The 21,349-nt window shown below is 48.3% G+C and overlaps 1 protein-coding gene across 7 annotated transcripts in view; it reads right to left on the bottom strand.

Moving 5' to 3' along the window:
- Window positions 1–19,027, bottom strand: part of LOC308457493 (TGF-beta-activated kinase 1 and MAP3K7-binding protein 1) — a 52,759-nt gene extending 33,732 nt beyond the window's left edge. Inside the window, exons 1-2 of one of the 7 annotated variants that reach the window (XM_080971375.1) lie at window positions 18,549–19,026; window positions 15,751–16,005 (exon numbers count right to left, since the gene is read on the bottom strand). In XM_080971375.1, coding sequence (XP_080827501.1) covers window positions 15,751–16,005; window positions 18,549–18,647 — 354 coding nt within the window. In that variant the 5' untranslated portion in view covers window positions 18,648–19,026. Of the gene's footprint in view, window positions 1–15,750; window positions 16,006–16,122; window positions 16,288–17,623; window positions 17,759–17,925; window positions 18,113–18,548 lie in introns of those variants that run through there. The other 6 variants (XM_080971377.1, XM_080971374.1, XM_080971373.1 and 3 more) reach the window with 6 other exon arrangements.
- Between the last annotated feature and the right edge of the window lie 2,322 nt (window positions 19,028–21,349).

Below are 21,349 nucleotides of genomic sequence, written 5' to 3'. Positions count from 1 at the left end.
ACACCAATGCAATGCATTTGCACTTTCCCAACTCTCCCAACCCCATGGACCACTTGGAAATTGCTGATTGTTTTGATAGACTGCTTAATGTGTTTTTTTTCTGCCTTCCAATGTGCTGTGCTAGATGCTGTAACTGTATTGTTATTGCTTGTTTTGTTTCTTATATTGTATATATATATATTTAATACAATTAGAACTCCATAGAATTCCATATCAATCTGCTGTCCTTTAAGAACAGTGGAGGGGAAACATTTGGTGTTCCACTGATGATCTAGAGCAAGGGGTTCTGTAATTGCAACTTCTCAGTGGCATCTCTGAAACTCTGAAATAAGTTCCCCACGGAGGTGAACCTTGCTGCATCACTGCTTTCATTTAGGAAACAGGTAAACACACACCAGGCCTTTGTTGGAGAGGAAATGGGATGAGGAATAGCAGAATTGCAAAATTAGGTGATTGCTGAAACAGTTCTTATTTTAATTTTAAAAAATTAAAATTGTCCAGTAGCACCTTAGAGACCAACTAAGTTTGTTCTGGGTATAAGCTTTCATGTGCATGCACACTTCTTCAGATGCCATCTGAAGAATGCCATCTGAGGTGCTACTGGACAATTTTTAATTTTTAATTTCGACTGCATCAAACCAACACGGCTACCTACCTGAATCTAGTTCTTATTTTAGTTTTATATTATGTATTTTGCTTTGAATTTGCAAACTGCCCTGTCAACTGTTTGGTAAAAGTCGGTATAAAACTCCTTAAATAAATATGCCCAATAGTACTTTAAGTGCAGAAAGGAACAATCCGAGGTATACCTTGATATGGAAAGAGTCTATTTCCAGAACCCAGACAAGGCTTCTCAGAGCTTACAGAATCCAACACTACTGATAATGGTTCATCCATACCTGAACTAAGAAGTCAGAATTGCTCCACTCAATTTTGGACTGCGGTTTTCTTTCCTTTTCTATTCATAGAGAGAAGGGAGAAAAACTGTGCTCCCCTTGAAGCTGTCTGCCTGAAGCAACCGTTTTCTAAACCCTGTTTCTAGCAATGAAAAATGATCTGGCCACATAATAATAATAAAAAAGAGAACTTCTAGCTATTGATTGGGAGCAAAATGAATTGGCTGCCTGCCTCCTGACCCGATCAGTGCACATGGGAAAGAAGAAAAACCCTTCTCACAACACGCACCGGATCAGGAACCTGGTGAATGTGAATACTGTACATTGTGAAGACTTTAAATTCAGATGAGGTCTGGGGAAGAATTCCAGTGTCCAGAAGATGCAATTTTAAGCATCCTTTACCATTTTAACTGCCCCCCATAGCTTCCTTACTCTGCTTGCCAACTCTTTTGGAAAATACTTTGCATATCCATCTATTTCCCTAAAGCAAACTGTTATGGTGAGGTACAGTGGTACCTCTAGTTAGGAACTTAATTCGTTCCGGAGGTCCGTTCTTAACCTGAAACTGTTCTTAACTAGAGGTGTGCTTTCGCTAATGGGGCCTCTTGCTGCTGCTGCGCCACCAGCACACGATTTCCATTCTCATCCTGGGGCAAAGTTCTCAACTCGAGGTAACTCTTCCAGGTTAGCGGAGTTTGTAACCTGAAGCATTTGTAACCTGAGGCGTTTGTAACTCGCGGTACCACTGTATTCTCCTTGCATTGCCACCTCCAGAAATCAAGGCCTGCAAACGTGCGATTTCCCCCCTTCTGGCCCCAGTACTGCACAGTAAACTGAGCAGTTAGCGTAGATGAACCTTCTGAGTGCCATGTGATGCCTGCAGCATGATACCCGTTTGGAGCAGGCTATTAAGCCCTCCTGAGTATCATGTGATGCCTCTGCAACTCAGCCCATTAATGTTCCTTGAGCACCATGGGAAGAACTCTTGTCATTCTCCCTCGCCATCCTACGATGCCCATCTTGTTTTTCAGTTAGGCTCTGCATGCCTCTTTGCTCCCAGCCCTTAACTCACCATGATTCCCCGTCAGTCACGAGGCTGCTACAATATCTCCCTTGCTGAAATTTTATAAATTGAGTTATGAAAAGGAAATTGTTCTGTTACATAATATTCCTCGCTGGATTTATAATCAAATCTACCCCGGATGGAACAAAGCAAAAGCTTTTCTTGCATTTGCAGGACCACTTGCCAAATATAGAGAGAGTTCCAAGTTCACAGCAAGAAAAACGAGGAAGCTGCTGGCTACAGATTATCCAACTCCCATTTCATTTCTATTCAGCCATTCACAGTTGCAAGCTTTGGGTACCTCCAGAGAGCCAGGAACGGGATTATTTCTTCCTTTGCATATTCTTATTTCTTACTTCATTTATAAAAGTAACATTATTTCTAGCCTAATCCCTCAGGCTGGGATAACAGCCATTTTATCAATATAAAGTAATATACTCAATCATACATATACCGTATTTTTCGCTCCATAGGACGCACTTTTTCCCCTCCAAAAATGAAGGGGAAATGTGTGTGCGTCCTATGGAGCGAATGCAGGCTTTCGCTGAAGCCTGGAGAGCGAAAGGCATCGGTGCGCACCGACCCCTCTCGCTCTCCAGGCTTCAGGAAGCTATCCGCAAGCCTTGCAAGCCTGGTGGGAGTTCCCACGGGCTCACAAGGCTTGCAGGCAGCAGCCTGCAGCCCCGGCGAGTGTCCGCAAGCCTTGCGCGCCCGGCAGGAGGTCCCGCCGAGCGCGCGAGGCTTGGGGCAGCAGCCTGTCGCCCGAAGCACGGGGAGCCCTCCGGAGGGCTCCCGGTGCTTCGGCCGAGTGTCTGCAAGCCTTGCGCGCCCGGCAGGAGGTCCCGCCGAGCGCGCAAGGCTTGGGGCGGCAGCCTGTCGCCCGAAGCACGGGGAGCCCTCCGGAGGGCTCCCCGTGCTTCGGACGAGTGTCTGCAAGCCTTGCGCGCCCGGCAGGAGGTCCCGCCGAGCGCGCAAGGCTTGGGGCTGCAGCCTGTCGCCCGAAGCACGGGGAGCCCTCCGGAGGGCTCCCCGTGCTTCGGACGAGTGTCTGCAAGCCTTGCGCGCCCGGCAGGAGGTCCCGCCGAGCGCGCAAGGCTTGGGGCTGCAGCCTGTCGCCCGAAGCACGGGGAGCCCTCCGGAGGGCTCCCCGTGCCTCGGGCGAGTGTCTGCAAGCCTTGCGCGCCCGGCAGGAGGTCCCGCCGAGCGCGCAAGGCTTGGGGCTGCAGCCTGTCGCCCGAAGCACGGGGAGCCCTCCGGAGGGCTCCCCGTGCTTCGGGCGAGTGTCTGCAAGCCTTGCGCGCCCGGCAGGAGGTCCCGCCGAGCGCGCAAGGCTTGGGGCGGCAGCCTGTCGCCCGAAGCACGGGGAGCCCTCCGGAGGGCTCCCCGTGCTTCGGGCGAGTGTCTGCAAGCCTTGCGTGCCCGGCAGGAGGTCCCGCCGAGCGCGCAAGGCTTGGGGCTGCAGCCTGTCGCCCGAAGCACGGGGAGCCCTCCGGAGGGCTCCCCGTGCTTCGGGCGAGTGTCTGCAAGCCTTGCGCGCCCGGCAGGAGGTCCCGCCGAGCGCGCAAGGCTTGGGGCGGCAGCCTGTCGCCCGAAGCACGGGGAGCCCTCCGGAGGGCTCCCCGTGCTTCGGACGAGTGTCTGCAAGCCTTGCGCGCCCGGCAGGAGGTCCCGCCGAGCGCGCAAGGCTTGGGGCTGCAGCCTGTCGCCCGAAGCACGGGGAGCCCTCCGGAGGGCTCCCCGTGCTTCGGGCGAGTGTCTGCAAGCCTTGCGCGCCCGGCAGGAGGTCCCGCCGAGCGCGCAAGGCTTGGGGCGGCAGCCTGTCGCCCGAAGCACGGGGAGCCCTCCGGAGGGCTCCCCGTGCTTCGGGCGAGTGTCTGCAAGCCTTGCGCGCCCGGCAGGAGGTCCCGCCGAGCGCGCAAGGCTTGGGGCTGCAGCCTGTCGCCCGAAGCACGGGGAGCCCTCCGGAGGGCTCCCCGTGCTTCGGGCGAGTGTCTGCAAGCCTTGCGCGCCCGGCAGGAGGTCCCGCCGAGTGCGCAAGGCTTGGGGCTGCAGCTTGTCGCCCGAAGCACGGGGAGCCCTCCGGAGGGCTCCCCGTGCTTCGGGCGAGTGTCTGCAAGCCTTGCGCGCCCGGCAAGAGGTCCCGCCAAGCGCGCAAGGCTTGGGGCGGTAGCCTGCAGCCCGAAGCACGCGAGGCTTGGGGCGGCAGCCGCAGGGGGGGGAATAATTTTTTTTATTCATTTCCCCCCCAAAAAAACGAGGTGCGTCCTATGGGCCGGTGCGTCCTATAGAACGAAAAATACGGTAGATTTAACATTTAATGGTTAACACATCCTTATAGCGTTTCCCCACCACTGAAAACAAAATGTTTAAAAAGTTATAAATCCCTTCTGGGTGACACCCATGCTCAGAATTTAGCAGATCTCTTGGAAAACAAGTTTCAGACTTAAAGAGCGGCTATTAAGCAAGTACTGTTTTAAGGGTGATGAAAGTGTTTGGTAGCAGTTCAACAAACACACTTTTATTAGAAGCAAGGGTATTGTTGGGTACTTAGAAGCACTTTGGGCAAAGGCCTTGAATTTCCATAACATTTCCATAAGCCAATTTAGATGTATAGATGCCACTGGGAAATTAAGTTGGTGGGCAGTTTAGGGTCTCATTAGCATGGTGTCCAGCCACCCTACAAGCAAAGTAAAAATTATTTTTATAAAGGAGAGAGGAGAAGAAGGATAGGAAATATGGGGTCCACCACAGAAGATCTGGGATCTGGGCCACTCCCTAAAAACATATATAGTCGTACCTTGGTTTTCGAACAGCTTAGTTCCCGAACATTTTGGCTGCTGAACGTTGCAAACATGGAAGTGACTGTTCTGGTTTGCAAACTATTTTTGGAAGCCGAACATCCAACGGGGCTTCCAATTGGCTGCAGGACCTTCCTGCAGTCAATCAGAAGCCATGCTTTGGTTTTTGAACGTTTTGGAAGTCAAAGGGACTTCTGGAACGGATTCCGTTTGACTTCCAAGGTACGACTGTATTATCAAAAAGACCTCAAAGGCATATACACCAAAAATATGCTTAAAAAAGAAGCTTTTATTGTTATCATAAAAATGCTGCTGGATTAACTGTTTTAAGAAATGATGTTATCCATTATGCACACAGAATCAGTCGGAGTGCCCCAGCAAAGCTTCACACACGCTTCCCTGATAATACGTCTGAGCCATCACCTGGAATAACCTGAGAGAGAGAGGAAGCGAGGTCAGATTCCAGCCCCAATCCTCCTTTTCAGATTTCTTAAGTTACTCCATGCTGTTAAGTGCATATTTTTTAGAATAGAAAGAGAGCAGAACCAACCCAAGCTATGCTTCTCAGAAACATCTATGCTGCATCCATCCAAAATTGTGCCATATGGACTTTGAAGATAAGAGGATTCCGTATTACACCCCCAGAGACATGCTTGGTGGCAGAACTGAGCACGAGCGCCAAGAAACTCAAACAGCAGGAGCACGCTGGCCAGTTCACCACACGTTACAGTCACTACTGGAAATACTGAGGTTACCCAAAGCAAATAGGTAACTTGTGAGTGGCATACACTGGAGTACATGCATAGGGTCAGCTTTGATCCAGACACACGTACAACAGCCTTCCAAATTATGCGACTGCTGCAACAAATGCCAGTGTGGAGCCAATGGTGCCATAAGGGCAAGACTTCAGGGCAAAAGTCTGGGGTTCCACTCAGCAGAATGTGCAGAAGGAGCCCCAAAGACAGCTGGACTGCCTTGCAACATTTAGAAGGAAATGAAGTAACACACATTGGCACCGACTGAAAACTGTCCCCTCCGTTGGCGAGACCATGAAGTCCAGAGTCAAAAATTACTTGGCTTGCACCACTATGTGGAACCACCATAGTTCACGTGTGGGGCTGCCAGGAGAAGGCAGGGTTAATGCAAGTTCCATTTCTCAATCTGAACCGTTGCTCTTCAAAGCCATTACCGTATTTTTCGTCCCATAGGACGCTCCGTCCCATAGGACGCACCTAGTTTTTTGGGGGGGAAATAAAGGAAATTCCCCCCCCTTTATTTCCCCCCCAAAACCAGGTCGGGGAAACCGAACCAGGTCGAAGAAAAGCGGGATGGCGGCGCTGCACCTCCTTGCTGTCCCCCGAGCTTGTGGGGCTAGCCGATGTCTGTCCGGCTCTGCTTCAGGGCGCCCCTCGCGCTGGGCAGCAGGCTGCTATCCGCAGCGTGGGGAGCCCTGCAGGGAACTCCCGCAGGGCTCCAACACGCTGCGGATGTCTGCCCGGCGCGAGGGGCGCTCTGCTTCAGGGCACCCCTCGCGCTGGGCGGCAGGCTGCTATCCGCAGCCTAGACAGCCCTGCGGGAACTCCCGCAGGGCTGCCTAGGCTGCGGATGTGTTCCCAAAGCGCCGGGCGCTCTGCTTTCAGCGCGCCCGACGCTCCGGGAAGCAGGCTGCTATCCGCAGCCTAGACAGCCCTGCGGGAACTGACTAGGCTGCGGATGTGTTCCTGAAGCCTGGAGAGCAAGAGGGGTTGGTGCGCACTGACCCCTCTCGCTCTCCAAGCTTCAGCGAAAGCCTGCATTCGCCCCATAGGACGCACTCAGATTTCCCCTTCATTTTTGGAGGGGAAAAAGTGCGTCCTATAGGGCGAAAAATACGGTAGTTGTTTCAGATATACAGTACGCCCCTCAAACAGGCAAACAGTAAAAACATTTCATCGCCCGCAGAGAGCAAGCGACTGAACTGCAGCAAACTGATAAGGATGTGAACTGCTGCCTACTCTCCTTCCACTGTTTGTTCCTTGCCTTTGAATGGTATTTACAAGCTGCTGCATCTGGCCCCTATCCCCTGCCCACTCCCCCAGCTTAACTGCTGATCCCACAGCATTAGCTGGTTTACCACCCGCTGGAAGAGATCAGCACCAATGAAGGAAGCACACAGAGCCATTTCTGTTCCCTTGGAGACTCATCTGGAGCCATGACTAGATCCCACTGCGGTAGCCTCTCAAAGGCCTAGTCTAAGGCTACGTTTACAAAAGCAGCTGCTTTACTGTGACCCACCCCTTGCCAACCTGAGACCTTCCAGATATTTTTGGCAACTCCATCAGCTCTAGCTGGGACAGGTGTGCCGGCAGGGGCTGGTGGGTTTTGCAGCCCAAAACATCTGCAGAGCACCAGGCTGGGAAAGGCTGCGTTTAAGCAATCTTTACCACACCTAGCCAGAGAGAAGAAGAAAAAACAAGGAGGGAGCATGTAAGGTGGTCCGATCCCAAGTCTGCTCTTGTACCTTTAAGAGCTGCTCAGAAGAATAATTTCTACCAGGCAGGACTTCTATCATTGCAGCTCTAAGATGGAAAAAGGCACAGCGGAGGAACTGTTCTTTCCATGCAAATCTGGAAGAGACAAGAGCCCTGTGGACCTGTCAGCCTTGGGGAACAATAATAATATCCCTCTCCGCAGAAGAGATCTCGATTGCGAGTTGCAGGGAGGGAGCAGAGCTCAGTGGCAGAACACATGATTTGCATGCAGAAGGTCCCGGGATCAACTCCTAGCTTCTCTGGTTTGAACGACCAGGAATCAGGCAACTGAGAAGACCCCTGTCTGAGCCTGCGGAGAGCTGCTGCCTGGCTTCCTTCCTTCAGCACAGCTAACATCCTGACAGACTGAACTGTACAGCCCAACCCAGTGGGCTAGATCACATGTGAGGAACCTTTGGCCCTCCACCTGTTGCTGAACTACAACTCCCATTATCTCAGGTCACTGGCCATGCTTGCTGGGGCTGATGGGAGTTGTGGTTCAATATTTGGAAGGCCAAATGTTCCCCACCCCTTGTCCAGATGTTCAACTGGCCCAGTGTAAGGGAGATGTTAATGTCCCACAATTCTCATCATCCCTCACCATTGGCTACACTGGTTGGCATTGATGGGAGCTTTAGACCAACACATCTGGAGGGGTCTGATCTGATGGCTCTACTGCTGCTGTTCATAAAACCTCAGGGAAGATTCACAGAAGTTGCCCCTATACCCCAGGATAGCTCCAGCTGGTGGGATGCAGGAAAGGCTTATAATATTTCTCAAAAGCACTGCAATGTTTTCGTAATTGGCTGACTTTTGTGAATGGACAACAGCACAAGACATATAGCTGGCAGAAAGCTTTGCAGGAAAAATAAGACTGCAGGTACGTTCCACTGTTGCTATGGATGCTAATGACCCATACAGCTGCCTTGGGCAGTCCTCAAGGATAGTCATTACCTGGAGACTTGTCTGCCTGATTTGACTAAAGCAAGAGTCTCTCTCAATCCCCCTTCTTTTGTGTTGATAATTCCAAAGTCAACGTTACTCATGGAACAGAGTTTGCTTTGCTGCTCTCTCTTTTTTAAATCAGAGACCCATCAGCTCTTATTGCATCTGATGGCAGTCTGGAAGCTGATCTGTATTTCTGATACAATGCTAAATGGTGTACAAGGTTCAGACACTAAGAGAGCTCTTGGACCTTAAAAGTTTCATTTGGGGTAGGTGTAGGATCTCAGCAGGCGTGGCTTCTCCTGTCTCTGCAGCACTGCAAAAAGCAGAGCCTAATGAACTCCAACAATGTACCTGCAACTCAGGATAACACTTACTGAATCTGATGGAAATATACTTTAAATCCATGAATCCTTACGCCTTGACAAATTTGTTGGCCTTTAAGGTATCACAAGACAACTTGTCATTTCTGCCTTGTGTGTAACCAAAGCCCTGGAGGAATCCTGAGCTCTGGACCCAATAACCGTATGCTGGAGAGATTCTGATGCCATTACGAGGGAACAATGACTTCTTTGCTATTTATTTTTTCAAACAAAGTAAGAACTATCCTAGTGGGAATATGAAGTGGTATTGGTCAAATACAATGATCCTGAGTTTTGAATGTTCAAGCTTTCACTGGGGAATATTTTAGAACTCTCAATTTGGTGTTTTTATTCCACCTTTCCTGCAAGAAATTCAGGATGGCAAAAACAGTTTGATTCCCTTCTCATTTTATCCTGACACTATCCCCATGAGGTTGGTTGAGATAAAACCTGGTCCAAAGCTTTCTGGCAGAGCGGAGACTCTGAATCCGGGTCTTCCACTCCTCCTCTTGGACTCTAACCATTGCACCACAGTGGCTCCCTTGCTCCAAAAGGGTGCTCCACTGCCACCCACGTCCCAAAGCTCTGAAAACATTTCAGTGAAGGAGCCTTCCCCAATGTGGTACCCTCAAGATGTTGTCAGACTACAAGTCCCATCATCCTTGACCACTGGCGATGCTGACTAGGGGTGAGGGAAGATGTAGTCCAACAACATATAGAACACAGCAGGTTGGAGAAGATGCCCTGGATTGTTGCTTATAACTCACTGGGATCATTGCTTTGCTTAACAATGCTTGCTGAACCCATCGGAGTCACTGGGTTGTACACAAAGCTCTACAACCCTCCAGAGCAGATTTGGGTGGGTGGGAGCTACAGAGAGGAAAGTCCTGTTCCACCAACAGAAGTATCTTGCACTAGCAGAACAGACTATTGCACACCACTTATTCTCTTTACTTTGGGACTCATGGTGCCTCCCTCTTCCATGTGATGTCATTCGAAGACATACTTTGAATCTTTGAATTTTCCTCCACATAAATGGGAAGTTCATGAGGGCAATATGAAGGCTTATGTGGCTTGGAATGTCCGATAATGTTTCTGTTACTAGCAGGGCAATCTTTTCCATGTCTACTCAGAAGTAAATCCTATCAAGTGCAATTGGACTTAGATAAAGGTTTGTTGCATGCCACCCCAACCTCTGAGTGGCGCAAGATGCCGGGGGTTCCAGGCGCTTACTCAGGGTTTGTTTCCTTTTGGAATGAGACACAGCGGAGACTGCAGTGTCAATAGGTTATATGGTTCATTTGCACAACCTGAGCCTACGATGGAAGGCTTCATAGCATTAACAACCCAAGAGGGTCATGCTTCTCAGATAGTCACAGCCTTGGATTCAAACAGAAATCAGGTATGACTATGGCTATGGCGCGCTCCTCTCTCTCTCTCTCTCTCTCTCTCTCTCTCTCTGCTGTTCCAGCTTCTAGCTCCCATAACTCAACTCTCCATTCTGGCCTTTTATCTTTCTAAGTAACTGACTTGTAGAAGGGAGAGGCCCACCCATTTCTTCTCTAGCACAGAGCCACTCCCTTTGTTCCCTTAATGACCCACACTTTGTGGGCCATTACTATGCTGGCTTGGCTATTCCAGCAATTGTGCTGGATCCAAGAATTAGAAGAGGGGCTCAGGCATACTGCCTACCCACCCCCCAAAAAAACCCTCTTAACAGGTGCATAGGATTGCAACCAAGAGGTTCGGTTTGAATGCAACAGTCTCACAACGTTAACAAACATTCTGTGTTTCTGCATATGTTGCTTGAAATAACGAGGGGTACCTTTTCTCCCACAACTTGCTGCAAGCTCACATTTAATTCACAGTACAGCTGCCACCTCCAATCTTTCTCAGCATTTAAGCTTCATGCATGAGCCCTTCTCATTTCGGAGCACTTTCTCTGTCATTTCCCGAAAACAAATACAGCATATCCCCATTTGCCCGATGATTCGTCCCTCCGTGCTATTTCCCTCTGCGCTGCAATGAAAGTTCAGCTCTGCTCTATTTTATAGACAGCTTGCAAAGGTCTTTTTACATTTAAATACTTCCAAGTGAAAAAGGTGGGCTTTAAATATGGCTTGGATTCTATTTTTTGAAAAGCCCTATTCTGCAAGCAGATTAACAAAAAACAAAAAACCTTAAACAGGCAGCAGCTTGTTAACAATCATTACCATACAATTATTACGATTTTCCAGACAGCCATTTTCCTACTCACATGATGCAGTTCCTGTCAAAGAACTTTTAAATGAATGTCCAGAATAAGATCTCATGAAACAGCACATAATGCTATAATAAAATGTGAATGTGTAACCTATAAAGCTACAGCTTGCTCAGTGCCAGATATATTGATGTACCCAGAGACAAATTGCAAAATGGAGGGGACAGGAATGATTGCTGTAGATCATGTGACAAATAAGGCTGCCAAATCTTTTCTCCACCAGAGCTCCCATGCCTTTTTTAACATGTGCAAGGCAGGTGGAGGAACATTTTCCTGATAATAATGGGGAAAGCACTATGGGGGGAAAGCTTATCAAGTCTGCCCTTTGCATCACAATTCCAGGCTTCATAATTAATTTGCACTGTGTGAGGCTTATTCTCAGGTAAGGCTCCATTAACACAAAAAGACAAAAACCCTCTTCTGAAGATTAGGGGCCATGTTGTGTTTTAATAGAGGTTGGCAACATGACAGCCACAGGTACAAAGGGGCCCAATGAGGCCTTCCCTTGCTCCCAGAGGGTTGCCACCCCTGTTGAAATTAGGCATGAAGGATGTATCCTGTTGTAGCCAGTGGAATAAGTGGCAGTTTCTGGAGTGCCCATGAGAGTTTCTCTGGTTTGCAAATATGCACCAAAAGGTTGCCAACTCCCACATGATTTGAAGCATAGCTTCCCCTGTTACACGGAGTTGTCTTATGTGCTAGCTTCCTTGAACATATGCCACTTCAAAAGGCACTGCATTCAGAAAACAAAGACACACCACAAAGCTGTTCAATTATTATTAAAAGGAAGAGTGCAGCTGTTGGTGAACAAAGAGCTCCCCAGGCAAACTGGAAAACCTGAACCACACGCAACAGGCACACCTCACTACAAGGATCTTGCTAGCCACATTTTGACTTCCACACTCAACACTGAAGAAGGGAGATTTGGAAGGCAGGCCTGTTTCTTCCTATGACTTCAGCCAATATTATTCTGTTTGTGTATAGCCTTGCATGCAAAAAAAAAACCGATTCGGAAAGGTAAACAATGAAAACTTGCCCTCCCAGATAGCTTCAAAGCAAGTGCTGTTTGCTGTGTGTGTGTGTGTGTGTGTGTGTGTGTGTGTGTAGCGTTAACAGGAAGGCTACTGGGAGCAGTGGTATACCACTGGCCATGAGCATTCGCATTTATAAAAGTTAGTGCCATAAATAGCAGCTGATCTATTTGAGGCTTAGAAACAGTCGCTTTCCTGCTTGATCACCTTCAGCAAGATAAGAATTACCTCCAGGTGACCAAGCAGAGTAGCATTTGCAAATGTGAAAATGTGTTGGTTATTTTACTCGTTTGCTGAGGCCATGAATGCTCTACAAGTGACTTATGAAGTAAGTGGGAATGAGCAGGGTAGCAGCTTTTGCAGGCTTATCTGGAAGGCAGTTCCAATTGGTTGTACATAAGGTGCTAATTCACTAAAAAGAACCACCCTCAGTTAATTAGGCAGCACTTTATTATTTTTAAAAAAGTTATTTTAAATATATACCGGTATTTAATACTTTTAAATACTGCAGATCGCCTTCTTAAGATCCTGCTCCTCTCCTATGCAGTAAGGAATGTCTCTACTAAGGTAATTCCTGCTATGGCATAAATGTACATCATCAAAAAATGGAGGGTTTTTGTTTTCTTTTCAGAACTATTTTTGGTCGTAAGTGGACTTGTGCAGATCTAATTCACTATTAAACCAGTGTTTCCCAACCAGGAGCCATATGGCCCCCTGTGGGGCCCCAGGATATTCCAAGGGGGGCACAGGTGAAAATCGCATAAATGGGAGGCCACAGCACAAGGCTAGGTGGCCACAGAGGGAAGTGAGAAGTGAAGGGGGGAAACCACATTTTTAAAATAAAAAAATCCTGATTGGCTGGCTATTTGCTTGGCCAATCACAAGCAGGTAAGGGGACAGCCCACCAGGGCCTAACACTCCTTTTTGCCATGTGCATTTCTTGGATCGGTGCCTTTAGATGTTGCCAGTGGGTGCTAGGCCCGTTGGCATTGTCAGCCCGGCTCTGCAAGGCGCAGGATGAAATCCACCACAGTGCCTAGCTGAGCGGGGTCATCTGGTGCAGCTGACTTGCATCTACTAAATAACTAGGTGTCTACTCAGAAGAAAGCTGCACTCAGTTCAGCGGGCCTTACTCCCAGGTAAGGGCGTGTGGGACTATAGTGTTTTATCTAGGCAGCCAGGGCTGCTCCAGATGACATCATCTTTTTGCACCAGGTCAGTGAGGATCACCTGCTTTTCAAAATTCTCCCATATATACAGAACTCCCCATGTGCCTTTTGGACTGTATCTGTAGGTTTCACCCTCTGTGTCAAATAACTGGGGCCAAATAAGTGTTGTTTACTTTTTATAATACATGGAAGATGGCTCTCACTTGGGAGGTTCTGGACTCTCCTTCCTTGGAGGTTTCTAAGCAGAGGTTGGATGACCATCTATCATGGATGTTTTAGCTGAGTTTCCTACCTTGGAGTCCCTGCCAGCTCTGTGATCTATGTTTTTCTGCTTCAACAATATTTCATTATGTTCCTTTTTTTATGTACTGTACTAAACGACTAAACAACAACAACCGGTAATTGTATGTTGTATAAATTATAAAAATTATAAATAAAACAAGTTCTATTTACAAATAAAACACTTAAATAGCTACCTTATTTACCTGATAGGCATAGTCAATATTTGGGGGGGGGCAGAACCATTGATTTGTATTGATTTTTACTTATTGGGGGAGCAGCTGCCCCCCTATATTCCCCCTGGCTACACATGGGGGGGGGGGAGGCACAGGAAGGAAACAAGGTCAGAAGGGGTAGACGGTCAAGAAAAGGTTGAGAAACACTGGATTAAACTAAAACCTATACAGTTAATTAAAGGTATCTTTCACGCCCAAATATAATCTCACCTAGCATTCAGGATGCGCAGGTGTAACAGAAGACAGGTTTCCTTTCTTCTAAAAACCACTTAGGATATTGAGCCCTACTTTCTGTGGCATCTTATCACTCCAACAGTGTTAGTACCACCAGCATGGTAATATGTCAAGGCCTGGTCATTTAAAGATGCAGCCTGAAATATATTTATACTTGGAAGTCCCATTGAATTCAATAGGAATTCCAAACACAGTTCAAATTGGACTGCTGCCACCAATGACACCTCACAGAAGAGTGGGGTTATTTCTGTATTCCTGATCATGGGCTTCTAAATGCTGCACTGCATCTGACAGGTGTAGCATTAGGGTTGCCAAATGACCATGAAAATCAATGTGGTCTGCTCCTGTGCAGCTCGAGGTGCAGAATAAATCCCAGCATTTGCAAGTTTTCACACGATGGAGAGAAAACACTATTACTTTTTAAATATCTGCACACCAAGTTATTGCTAAAGGCACAGCTGCAGCGGCTGGTTGAGAAACTGGCAACTGCAGAGCAGCTGTGAAGTCACTATTAGCTCAAAATGCCTTTAATTGAGTGTGCAGTCTTTTCTTGCAGACCTTTGCCCAATTACTTAGTCCTAAGCCTCACTGAGCCCAGTGGTGCTTAATTCCAAGTAAGCATACATAGGGCTGGTCTGTTAATGTTATTTTCTGTCCCGCAATCTTTGCCCCCCAGATTCTTGTGGAGATTTGAGCTCTACAGTGGCATTCTAGAAAAGCGCCAGGAATTTCAGAAGCTCTTTCTTGTCTTCTTTTAGTCACTACCGTTCCCAACTGGAGATTCCTTAACTGTGGATAGAATGGGCCTACAAATCTCCCAACTTCTGCATCCATATGAGTTTCCGTATAAACAAACAAAGCTTGAAACATCAGAAATCTGCAAATCGGATGCGTCTGCACATCTAACCATTGAGGTATCTCATTATTTTCCTTTGAGGACTAGGGTTAGGGCCACACTGGGAATCTGTATGGGTTGGCTTGTTTTGCTTGTCATGAAGCTCATCTCGAAGGTGGAATGCTGCAGGTACAGCCACAACTGATCAATAGATTGTACCTACACGGCAATGTATTGTTCCAGAAGCCCCAGTAGTGAACACTCCCTTGCAGTTCATGAACTACATCTGGAGGTTCTGGGACTTGAAAAAACTGAACTTAGTTCACACAGCCCTCCAGATGTTTTGGACTACAACTCCCATCAGCCCCAGCAAGCAAGGCGGTGTTTACCTGGCAGGCACCAAGTTGGAGATGGCTCCATTAGCAGGCATTGCCACTGCATTTTCAGCCTTGCCATTATTGCCATGAGGATTAGAATATGGCTTTTAAAAAACAAGCACCTTAAAGTTCTAAAATGTTGCCGCAGTAATTGGGGGGAGGGGGGCAAAAATAATTAAGTTAAGAGTCTGAAAGTTTTGGAGACAGCATGGAGGGTACAAATTCTGTTCTGGCCACCACTGCAATATACTTGAGACAAAAAAGGAAAAAATAGGTTAACAAATTTAATATTGTGTGCCTCATCTATTAAGCACTTCAGACTTGATGGAGAAAGGGGGGATTTTTTTTACCATGCAAAGTTAATGTACCGAGCACATTTCTAATGATATGACTGGATTCAAACATGTACAGCTATACATTGCCTAGAAGTCCCACTGAACTTGGTGGAACTTACTCCCGAGTAAGCGTGCTTAAGCTTGCATTGCAAGTGAAATTGTAACCTATAGTACAGGAGTGAAAAATGAGTGAGAGGCACAAAGAATGAACTTTTACCATATGGGAGAGAAGAACATTCAAATGCGGGAGGAATGAGGCTCTAAGTTTCTCCATCTCTTGACTTGCTCAGCTAAGCCACTACTCCAATTTCTGAGATTTTCATGCACATTGAAGTAAGCCCCTTTAATTCAATGGGACCTACTCCTAGGCAAACATGCACAGGAATGGTCTTTAAGAGTTTCCACTATTCTGCAACTCACGTGTTTTTGCAAAGCAAAGTAACACACTATCACAAGAAATAGAAGGGTATCAAAGTCACTTCCAAGGTCAAGGTGCAGTAGACAGTTGGTGGCTTTGGGGAAACAGGAGGACATCCAAGAAAAATTTGGATGCTGGGTTTCTTTCTGCAGCTGGGAAGTCATCTGATTTCGTGAAGAGAGCCAATAAGGTGATATTCTGAAGCAGAAAGAAGCAGACTGCAGAAACCCTCTCTCTTCTCCTGTACTTGGAAAGCCCTGCAGTAACAGAATGAAGTCACAGCTTTAAAGGGGAGAACATTCTGTCCCAGATTATCAAGGACAGAAGTGTCCCATCTAACGTCATGTCAATCATAATTGGGCCAGCGCTGTCACCTGTGCTCTTTGCTGCTTTGCCTCATTCAAGTGTTTGCGCAACAGCAAAAAAGGTTCTTCCACCACATCATGTTGAATTTCACCAGCGGATGTGAAAGCCAGGAGATTATTGCTAGAATGTCTTCCGCCCTCTGGTTCGAACACTAGCATACAGCACTGCAAAATGAGCCCAGGCAGACACACCAGCCAACCATATTAATCCCTTCTTCAGGGCACTGCTAGCAATTCTGCAGAGCTCCTTCCTCCTCCTCTCATCTCCAAACATTTCCCCCAAGTCACATGCAGTCAGGCAGCACAGGAAGGGAAGGGGAGCCAGCAGTCGACAGAAAAACAGGTGGCAAGCACACTGGTTGTGCTTGGGGAGGCTGCTAACTCTCTCTTTGCACAAAAGCAACAACTATTTGGAATATGGGGAGGGGGAGAACCTTGAGAAAGGTGGGATATAAATGTAAAAGACAAATGCTGTGCTTGCAAAAGGTAGACAAATAGTGGGTGAGATGAACAAAACACTTAAAGACAACTTCCTGGGCTAACCTTAATGCAGGGGTCAGCAACCTAAGGCCCATGGGCAGGAAGTGGCCTGCGGAGGTCGTTTGACCGGCCCCGAACTGAGTTGCCTGCTCGTGCGCTGTGCTAAACTGGCGCAGCACAGTGCAGGGACTCACTTCCACGGCGCCGAAAATGGCATCTGAACAGACGCAGAAAACCATGTCTGCACGCACGCAGATGCTGAAAATCATGGGTGTGAGTGCTCACGTGGGTGCAGAATCCAGTCCACGGAGGGTTCTCCGCAGGACCAATCTGGCCCAGGCAATATAAACCAGGCTGACCCCTGCCTTAATGGCTGCAATAGGAGAGCTAAACTCCTACACCATCAACCCTCACAACAAGAGATGCCCTGTCCCTATCCAACATTTACTCTCCCCCTCTCTCTCTTTCTTGGCCTACTGGGGGAGGGTGAGAAGAAGGCATCTCAGCTCCAAGATCTGCTTTACCTCGCTGTGTCCTCCTTCCCTCTCTACCTACAGACTCCTACAAGAGACAAATCTCTCTCCCCCGCCCTCCAGCTTATTGTTTGCAGCCTGCTCCCTTAATCCCAGTGACCTTCTTGCAAATGCTCCAGGCACACACGGGCGGCCATGGCGAAAGTGTCACAAGATAAGTGACCTCCCCCCACCCCGAGGGAGCCGCACAGTCGAGAGAGCAGCCTTCCTTCCCTCCTCTTGCTGACGGATCCCATCAACTCGCTTCCTCCATCACACATGCACGGCGTTACATAAAATTTGCTACACGGTAAAATTGAAGGTGGAGCAGCGGTGGGGGGGGGGATTTGGAAGAGGAGGAGGACACCACGCATTTGCACCCTTCTCTCCCTGCCCGCCCCCCATCCTCTGTAAATGAAATAAGAAGGAACCAACGGAAATAAATTAAGGGAAGGGGTAGGAAAAGGGCAGCTGAAATTCAGAATCACTTTTGCAGTTCTCTCGTCCAACTGCCTCACCATTAACAGCTCATCGCGCAGGTTATGGGAAACTCTCTCATTTTCTGCATGTTTTGATGAACCTTTAATAATAGCAGCGTCAAGCTTACGAGGCTGGAGGACCGGCTTAACCATTTCCATCTTTCAAAGGAAGCTGGCAGTAGTTTTGGAGGAGGAAAGGGAAAGAAACAAGAGAGAGAGAGAGGCTCCAATACAGAAGGCGGCTGGGAGGGCATGTTTCCTAGTTTTCCAAACCCTTCACCCGGAGAGATCTGGGCAATGGAGAGAGGCGGGGGAAGGGCGCTCACAATGCCATTTTACACCTTGCTTGCCGGGCTAGCTGTGCGCTCCACAGTCTGCACAACACAAACACACAGAGAACACCAGTTTGCAAACACTGCCGCCCCGCCGCTGACTAGAAGCGGTGCTGCACAAGAGACGGAAAACGGAGATGGAAGAAGCAAGCCGAGCTGGGGGCTCCATGACAGCGAAGACACGGCCTTGCTCCCATCTTAGAGGTCACTTTGGGCAGGCGGCGATGCAGGATTCCCCCCCCCCCCAGTTGCCCGCTTGGCCGGCACCCCCACCCCGCGATCTCCTTCGCCCCACGGGGCAGGGGAAGCCGAGAAGTCGGTCCCCCAAATCCAACCACCCGGCGCTGGGCTTTCCTAATCTTCCTTTCCACGATCTCGCGTGCGCGCGCGCGCGCGCTGGGAAGGACATTCCTCCTCCTCCTTAAAGCCCCGCTGAGTGTCATTTAAAGCTTGCCCTGGGTGCTCAGTCAGCAGGATAGGGATCAACCCCACAGCCAAGCCAAGCCCGCCCAGGGCTCTCTGCAGATCTCTCTTTCAGACGTGCCGATTGTTTTGCACGTGTTTTTGTTATTTCCCACGCCAATGGCCTTCCCTCCCCCGCGCGGCCAGGGAGGCGTCCTCCGAGTCCTTACCCAAGAAACCATCCGGAGGATCGTGTGAGGTTGCCGGATGAAGGTCTGAGGGTCAAAGGCGCCCCCGGCTTTGCCCGCTCCGTACGCGCCCTGTTCCATCCTGGGAGCGACCCCGGGGCAAGACCCGCCTCTCTGCTGGTCGCTCTGTCGGCAGCGAAAAGTTTATTGCACTGGCGGGCCGGGATGCTTAGGAGAAGGGGAAGCGAGCCAGCCCGCGCTGCCCGGCAAGGAGGGCGCGCCGTGCAGGGGCAGCCTTAGCGGAGGCAGTGCCGCAAGGGTGGTGTGCGAGGCAAGGGAAAGGCTAGCTGGGCATGGCAGCCCGCGCTCCGGCTCGCCTCTCGCTCACCGCCCCGCCTGCTTGCCTGGCTGGCTGGCTGGCGATGGAGGAGAGAGCAACACGCTCGCAGCCAGGGCACCAGCGGCAGGCTTGGGCTCAGCGGCAAGCCAGGCGCGCTCCCGTTTTCGCGGCAGTCATGGGGCTGGCGCGAGCTTCGGAGGAAGAGAGCGCGCGCGCCTCCCTGCCCGCGCAGCCCCGGCAACATGGAGGGCGGGGCGAAGGGAGCGGGGAGGGGGTGGGCCTCTGCAGGCCTCTGGGGGCTTCTGCACCTCAGAGACTCCGTGGCGGGGGGTATATATGCTTATACAGTACAGGCTTCGCCAGAGTCGTGCCAAAAGGTGCATTGATTGAGCTTTAAAGCTTTTGCACACTTACATAGACGTAAACCCCCCTGAACCCAGTGGGAGACACTATTTGAATTTCTTTCATGCAGCTGCTTTTTGTAGTGCAGTGTGTGCTGATAATATTTATTTGTTTATTAATACGTTTTTAACACAGTGTTAAAAGCTGGTCTATTACTTCCCCTTCTCCATTTTATACTCACAACAACCCTGTGAGGTAGTTTAGGCTGAGAGATACTGACAGGCCCAAGGTCACCCAAAGGGCTTCATGACTGAATACTCTGGCATTTTAAACACTACCCCACACTGGCTAAAATCATAAAACTAACCCCATATTGAAGAAAAACACCAGTTCATATGTTGAAATTGTGTGACTAATATTCCTAATGGCTTGAAAGCTAAACAAGGAACAGCTATCCAGGGTTATTTCGTTTGGGACAGGAAGAAATTCCCTTATCTGCCTGGGGTCTCTCCACCTAACAACCTGAACCCTTGCATTTTTACTCCAAAAGCAAGTTCACCATAATTCAATGGGACTTGCTCTCAGGTAAATGAACAGGATATTATTAGTGCTGTCTGTAAACTAGAGCTTCTTTGGAAAAGGAGGGTTACAGAGCAATCCTGTTTAGTAAATTAAACATTCACTTTTCATCAAAGATAAAAAAAACCACTTGTTAAAAGCTATTCTATAAAAAAAAAAAGTACAGTACTTGGCATTGCATGCTTGTGTGTTGCTTTTCTCCTGTGTTGATGTCACAGACTCTGTCCTGTACATCTTTGCCTATGACAGCAGCATGATGTCTGTATGTAGCAGGGCAGATTAGCTTTGGCTCAGCAATGCTGCTTAAACTTCTGATGACTTTGTTTCATGTTTCAGCAGGTACTTGCTGAGACACTTGGAGAAAAACAGTTTGCCAATTCTGGTCATGCAGCATTAAAAATAAATGCATCTATCTTTTACATCTAGAGGACAAGAGCACTTTTACATCCTCCAGCTTAGCACCAGCTCTTTGAAGGGCCGCTGAAATAAGAGACCCAACAAGTGCTGCAAGTCTTCAGTACGTGAAAATTCAATGGCTCTAGAGCTGCCAATAAAAATACTTTTCTGCATGCCTTCACGTTATGAAATGGGTCCCCCACTGGTACACTCAGGAGACAAGTTCTAGCTGATGTTAGAGACTGTATTAATAGGAAAAAGATATTTTGTTTGACTTGTAAGCCACGCACGTAGTGGAAACTGTAAAGCGAAAAGGATATTGCAGGAAAGAGTCAGTCTTTCAATCTTGTTACATTCAGAAAAGAATAATGAATTTCAGAAAGGCAGCTTTGGCAAGTTATACATACAATGTGCAACATGATTGGGGTTACATGGGCATAGCTGGGGGGGGCAGCTGCCCCTACTAAACAATACAAAACAATACAAATCTGAGGTTCTGCCCCCCCCCAACAAAAGCCTTTCCCCAACAAAAATCCTGGCTACACCCATGTGTGGTTTAAAATTGTATTAAGTAAAGACCTTAATTTGTTGTCTTGCAAACTGATGTGGCCCCTGCAGAGATTTGCCAGTTTTTACTGGCTCAGATCCTCTGCTTTTAATAGCATAATGACACACATAAATCCAACCCCCCCCTCCATTTATCACTAACAGGGGGGGACTTTGCCTGTTAAATGTCTGCGTGTCAGGCTGCTGTTGATACACAGCAGCAGGGCCTACTACAAGCCAGCATGTGATACGATTTAAGGTTGATCAGTAGTTTGAAACATTCTTCTGCTCAGCTACTAGAGGCTCTGACTAAGGTCCAGCTAATGATAACTTAATTCAGATATTTTTCAGAGCCAACCAATTTGCACAGTCTTTGAATTTAGTTAGAGACTATGAGTCCTATTGTGCAAGCATGCTGAAGTGCGTGCTTATTCACTCAGCTCTTGGGCAATTTGCTTTAGACTTAGAGGACAACAGCATTCTTTTAGGGAGCAGTCTCACAGTAGAAACCGACCAGAAGACAGGGAAAGACTGAAGATCACTTTTTAAAATTAATTAGAAGTTAGTTTCCCAAAAAAGATGAAAAACAATAACCTCCTTTTTCTGAAATGGTAGAAATTAGTTTTAAAACCAGGTGTTT

The sequence above is a fragment of the Podarcis pityusensis genome (genome assembly GCF_964106645.2).
Source record: "Podarcis pityusensis genome assembly, chromosome: 10".
Taxonomy (NCBI): domain Eukaryota; kingdom Metazoa; phylum Chordata; class Lepidosauria; order Squamata; family Lacertidae; genus Podarcis; species Podarcis pityusensis.
The sequence above is the reverse complement of the archived record's forward strand: the minus strand, read 5'-3'. Positions and strand labels throughout refer to the sequence as shown.